General features: G+C 43.2%; 1 protein-coding gene across 1 annotated transcript in view; it reads left to right on the top strand.

Moving 5' to 3' along the window:
- The first annotated feature begins 267 nt into the window (after positions 1 to 267).
- mccc2 (methylcrotonyl-CoA carboxylase subunit 2) overlaps positions 268 to 5,554 on the top strand; it is a 134,048-nt gene continuing 128,761 nt past the window's right edge. The window contains exon 1 of the mRNA XM_043707857.1: positions 268 to 568. Within this exon, the coding sequence (XP_043563792.1) occupies positions 431 to 568 (138 nt within the window). The 5' untranslated portion in view covers positions 268 to 430. The remainder of the gene's footprint in view (positions 569 to 5,554) is intronic.

The following is a 5,554-nucleotide window of genomic DNA, read 5'->3' as shown; positions in this document are numbered from 1 at the left end:
GTATCGCCCCGCAGTTTATGTTTCTTTATTTGACTAGTCTGGAAGGATGAGAGGTTCCGGTGTTGGACTGGGGTGTACAAAGTTAAAAATTACACAACACCAGGTTATGGTCCAACAGGGTTTATTTGGAAGCACTCGCTTTCGGAGCGCTGCTCTGGACAACCACCTGATGAAGGAGCAGCACTCAAAAGCCAGTGCTTCCAATTAAACCTGTTGGACCATAACCTGGTGTTGTGTGATTTTTTTTAAACTTTGTAGGTCCCGGTATATGTGGGTGGGCTCTGTGGAACAAACTGCAAGTCAATTCGCTGCGAGCAGGAGTGTTTGAGGTGGAGTCCCAAAGGCTGTGTCCCAGTGCAGGCGGGCCCGGGGTTTGCAGACTCACTCGCGCCGCCGCTCGCTCTGGAGCCGTTGGGCCTCTGACCGCAGGATGCTGCTGCACGCGCGGAACCTGCGGCTCTGCTTCCTTGGAGCGCGAGCCTGGCTTGCCCCACGACCTCGCCGTTACCACGGAGACAAAGTGGCGACGGTCGGATCGGAGCCCGACACCAACTCGGTCCTCTTCCAGGTAGGCCGCGCTTGCAGCCCCGGACTCACCTGGAAACGTCCATTGGAGGGAGGGAAGTCACTGTGGACAGCACCGAGTAGCACGGGGGCAGTGGGTACAGTGCAGCTTCTCCTGGTACTGAATCGCACAGGGAAGGATGTATGTGCACCAGTCATCATAAATACGACATTGCGAACATTTAAGTTCGTGACATTTCTTTTTAGTTTGGTTCATGTTTCTGTGACCCCTTCTGAAGTCCTTGAACTTGCCGCTGCTATCTGGCACCATGTTTACTCGTGCTGCTGCTAGTTTGAATCATTCCTGCCACAACACCAAGACAGGTAACAATCTTAGATGGCCATTCACCCATTGTGCCTGTGCCAGCAGACTGGCAGAGGGACCTGAATAGTCCAATTGTCCAGCTCCTTCTGGTATCTCTGGCACTTTGCTGTCCTTTGTCCAATTCTGTTTTAAATGTTAGTATTGAATCTTTATTTTTATCACTTTTCTGCCTGCTGTTTATCCCTTGATTTTCTACCACTGAGTATGGCAGCATTTAAGTTGATCTTGACAGCTCATGTTGTGCAATGGTGGCTGAATCGTAGAATCCCTACAGTATGGAAAGAGACTACTCAGTCACTTGTGTCTTCACTAACCCATCAAAGAGCACCCCAACCAGATACATCCTTGGACACTATGGACAATTTGGTATGGTTGGTCCACCTAACCTGCACACCTTTGGACTGTGGGAAGAAACTATAGTACCCAGTGGAAACCCATGCAGACATGAGCTAAATGTGCAAACACCACATAGTTGCACAAGGCTGGAATCAAACCAGGTGCTGTGAGGCAGCAGTGCTAACTACTTAGCCATCATACTGCCCACTATAGTGTCCTCCTCCTGGACCAAGTGGCCCCGTTGGAAAAACAGCTTCTAATTTTCCTCTTGGAAATGCTACAGGAGTCAGTATCGAGTTGAATAACCGTAAGGCCTGCGCACCTTTTCCCATGTCCTTACTCCAATTTCCATACAACAAGCCTTATCATCACATGGGCTAGTACCAGAAACAACCCATTGTCAGCCACTAATGGTCCCAGTGAACAACTTTTGATTTTGTCCAGACTGACCATTACCCATTCTTTTGTTTGTCCAGCTGTTCTCTCTCTTGGCTTTATCAGTATCTATTGTTAATTCCTCCCCATACATCCCTCTCATCCTCAACATATATGCCACCCTTTCCCTAGCTACAGTAGGTTCTGAAGAAGGATCACTGGACCCGGAAAGTTAATTTTTTTTTGTCTAACAATACTGCCAGACCTGCTGAATTTTCTGTAATTTCTGTTTTTGTTTCATTTGAGTCACTTTAGCTGTGGCATCATTTGTAAGGGTCCTCCTCTGGATCAAATGTGACACTTTTGGTTTCTGAATTTTCATCTACAGTTAATCATCTTCCTTGCAATTCATTAATGATCTGGTGGTGGTGTGTACACTAACAGCATACTACAATTTGATAACAAAATTGTACAAAACATTCAACGAGACATTATTTCTCCTTTAACCATCTACTTGTTCCATTCGGTGTAAATGGCACACATTCAAAGGTCAAATGATGTATGCGAGACACCGGCATATAATTGCAATTTGGGTGTAATTTCTTCAAAGGGTCTGTTTGATCACATGGGTTATATGGGCTGTAAGTCTTTCCCACACTAATAAACTTTAATCTTTTACGTAGACTTCTGGAATTTTGATAACACACTTTGATTTGCAATTTCACTCCATTTTCATTCATCCAAACAATGTTTGTGAATGTGCACAAAATCTCTTACAGTAGAAATGAGCCTAAGCTTAAACGTCATCCTGTTAGACATGGAAGCTAGTCCCAATCTGAATCTTGTCTTCTCATATCCAGTGGTTTTCATTAAAATTGTTCTTGAATCTTTTCACTTCACACTTTGATTGCTGTGTGTGTTGAAGTTAATGAGTGTTGCATCCATATTCCAACATACCATAATGGGTACTCATGTTTTCTGGAGGTGACTTATGAGGAATTGCTGTACACTGATAAAATTTAATATCAAGTTTCTTTGGTAGTCTTTGAGCAGTCTTGATCTTTTGCTGCAGCACTAAACATTTTTGTTCCATAGATCAGCTATACCAACAAGCTTTTGCTCTGAAATCTTTACAGAAGTGTGGGTTTGATTGGCCCAATTAAATGTGTATACGTGTATCACATTTCTGACAAATTAAAAAATGGTTTGATTTGTAGCTTGAAGCCATCTTCATACTTCATTCGTTTCTCTCACTTAACTTCACAACATAGCCTCTACTTCTTATCAGTAAAACGTCTCGAGAGGGTGGTGGGGAAATACTTGTGGTTGAATACTAATGCGAATGTTGCACATTGTGTTTGAAATGAGGAGTCATACACATTCAATGCAAAAGCATGACTTTTGGGAAAGTAGCGAGATACAACATGTCCACTTGTGATGTGTAATTCATGTTCTTCTTGGTATGATTTCTGTTATTATGAGGCTGCTTCTGCTGTCAATAAAGGATTTTGAAAACAGGTTCATTTGGAAGATTGAGGAGGAATGGACTTTTTAATAAAGCTCATTAAACAGACACTTCGGATGCTTTTTTTTTAAAAAGATACTTGCTTGAAGTCACGTCTCAAACTAACTATTTAGGCTGGTTTTACTAGATCATTTTATCAACCTGTGGTAAAGTAGCTAAGACATATAGTTACTTACCTTTATTACTCAAAGATTTTCCTTAGAGCAGAGAAGCTGAGGGGAAATTTAGTTGAGGTGTACAAAGTCCTAAGGGAATTCCTTTTTTTCCTTACTTAGGAGTTGTTAACTGTTTTAAGGTAAGGAGTAGGAGGTTTAGACAGGTTTGGAAGAAAACTTTTCACCCAGTAGATTGTGGGTGTCCGGAGCTTACTGCTAAAGGTGATAGAAGTAGGAACCCCCGAGACATGTAAGAACTATTTAGGTGAACACTTGAAGCACCATTGCATTAAAGTCTATGGGCGAAGTATTAGAAAGTAGGATTTGAATATATCACTGTTTGATGACTGGCATGGATGTGATGGGCTGAAGGGCCTTGTTCTGTGCTGTAAGTACTCAAGTTACATGCCTAACTTTCTTTGTAAATCAGCTTCTTCAGAGATGATACCTCTGGCATAGGTAGGAAGTGAGCCCAGGTTCCCTGGTCCAGAGGTAGGGCACTACCACTGCACCTCAAGACCCATCTAGTCTGAGTTTATGACTATTAGGAATTGTGGCTTTTTGATATTGTTTGAAGTTCAGTTGATGTGCTGAAAGAAGTCACTCAACCTAGATTCTTCCATCTACTTGAAAGATATTTTGAGAATCCATAGATGTACAGCATGGAAACAGATCCTTCGGTCCAACCCGTCCATGCCGACCAGATATTCCCAACCCAATCTAGTCCCATCTGGCAGCACACAGCCCATATCCCTCAACCCTTCCTATTCATATACCCATTCAAATGCCTTTTAAATGTTGCAATTGTACCAGCCTCCACCACTTCCTGTGGCAGCTCATTCCATACACGTACCACCCTCTGTGTGAAAAAGTTGCCCCTTAGGTCTCTTTTATATCTTTTCCCTTTAACGCTAAACCTATGCCCTCTAGTTCTGGACTCCCCCACCACAGGGAAAGGTCTTTGTCTATTTACCTAAAATCTCTATAAGGTCACCCCTCAACCTCTGACACTCCAGGGAAAATAGCCCCAGCCTATTCAGCCTCTCCCTATTCCTGCTGTAACCTGAGGTAACCTTCTTCGCTGTCCACTACACCTCCAATTTTGGTGTCATCTGCAAACTTACTAACTGTACCTCTTATGCTCACATCCAAATCCTTTATGTAAATGACAAAAAGTAGAGGACCCAGCACCGATCCTTGTGGTACTCCACCGGTCACAGGCCTCCAGTCTGTAAAACAACCCTCCACAACCAACCTCTGTCTTCTACCTTTGAGCCAGTTCTGTATCCAAATGGCTAGTTCTCCCTGTATTCCATGAGATCTAACCTTGCTAACCAGTCTCCCATGGGGAACCTTGTCAAATGCCTTACAGAAGTCCATATAGATTACGTCTACTGCTCTTCCCTCATCAATCCTCTTTGTTACTACTTCAAAAAACTCAATCAAGTTTGTGAGACATGATTTTCCACACACAAAGCCATGTTGACTATCCGTAATCTGTCCTTGCCTTTCCAAATACATGTACATCCTATCCCTCAGGATTCCCTCCAACAACTTGCCCATCACCGACGTCAGGCTCACTGGCTTAGAGCTCCCTGGCTTGTCCTTACCACCTTTCTTAAACAGTGGTACCACGTTAGCCAACCTCCAGTACTCTGACACCTCACCTGTGGTTATTGATGATACAAATATCTCAGTAAGAGGCCCAGCAATCACTTTCCTAGCTTCCCACAGAGTTCTAGGGTACACCTGATCAGGTCCTGGGGATTTATCCACCTTTATGCGTTTCAAGATATCCAGCACGTCCTCCTCTGTAGTATGGATATTTTGCAAGATGTCACCATCTATTTAGCTACTTTCTATATCTTCCATATCCTTTTTCACAGCAAATACTGATGCAAAATACTCGTTTAGTATCTCCCCCATTTTTTGCGGCTCCACACAAAGGCTGATCTTTGAGGGGCCCTATTCTCTCCCTTGTTCCCTTTTGTCCTTAATATATTTGTAAAAACCCTTAGAATTAAGGAGAATCCAATGTGCCAAAGCTATCTCATGTCCCCTTTTTGCCCTCCTGATTTCCTTCTTAAGTATACTCCTACCTTTATACTGTTCTAAGGATTCGATCTATCCTGTCTATACCTGACAAAGGCTTCCTTCTTTTTCTTAACCAAACCCTCAATTTCTTTAGTCATCCAGCATCCCCTATACCTACCAGCCTTTCCTTACACCCAAACAGGAATATACTGTCTCTGGATTCTTGTTATCTCATTTCTG

The sequence above is a fragment of the Chiloscyllium plagiosum genome, chromosome 2, assembly GCF_004010195.1.
Source record: "Chiloscyllium plagiosum isolate BGI_BamShark_2017 chromosome 2, ASM401019v2, whole genome shotgun sequence".
Lineage (NCBI taxonomy): Eukaryota > Metazoa > Chordata > Chondrichthyes > Orectolobiformes > Hemiscylliidae > Chiloscyllium > Chiloscyllium plagiosum.
Note: the sequence above shows the minus strand (reverse complement) of the source record. Positions and strands in the feature narration are given on the sequence as shown.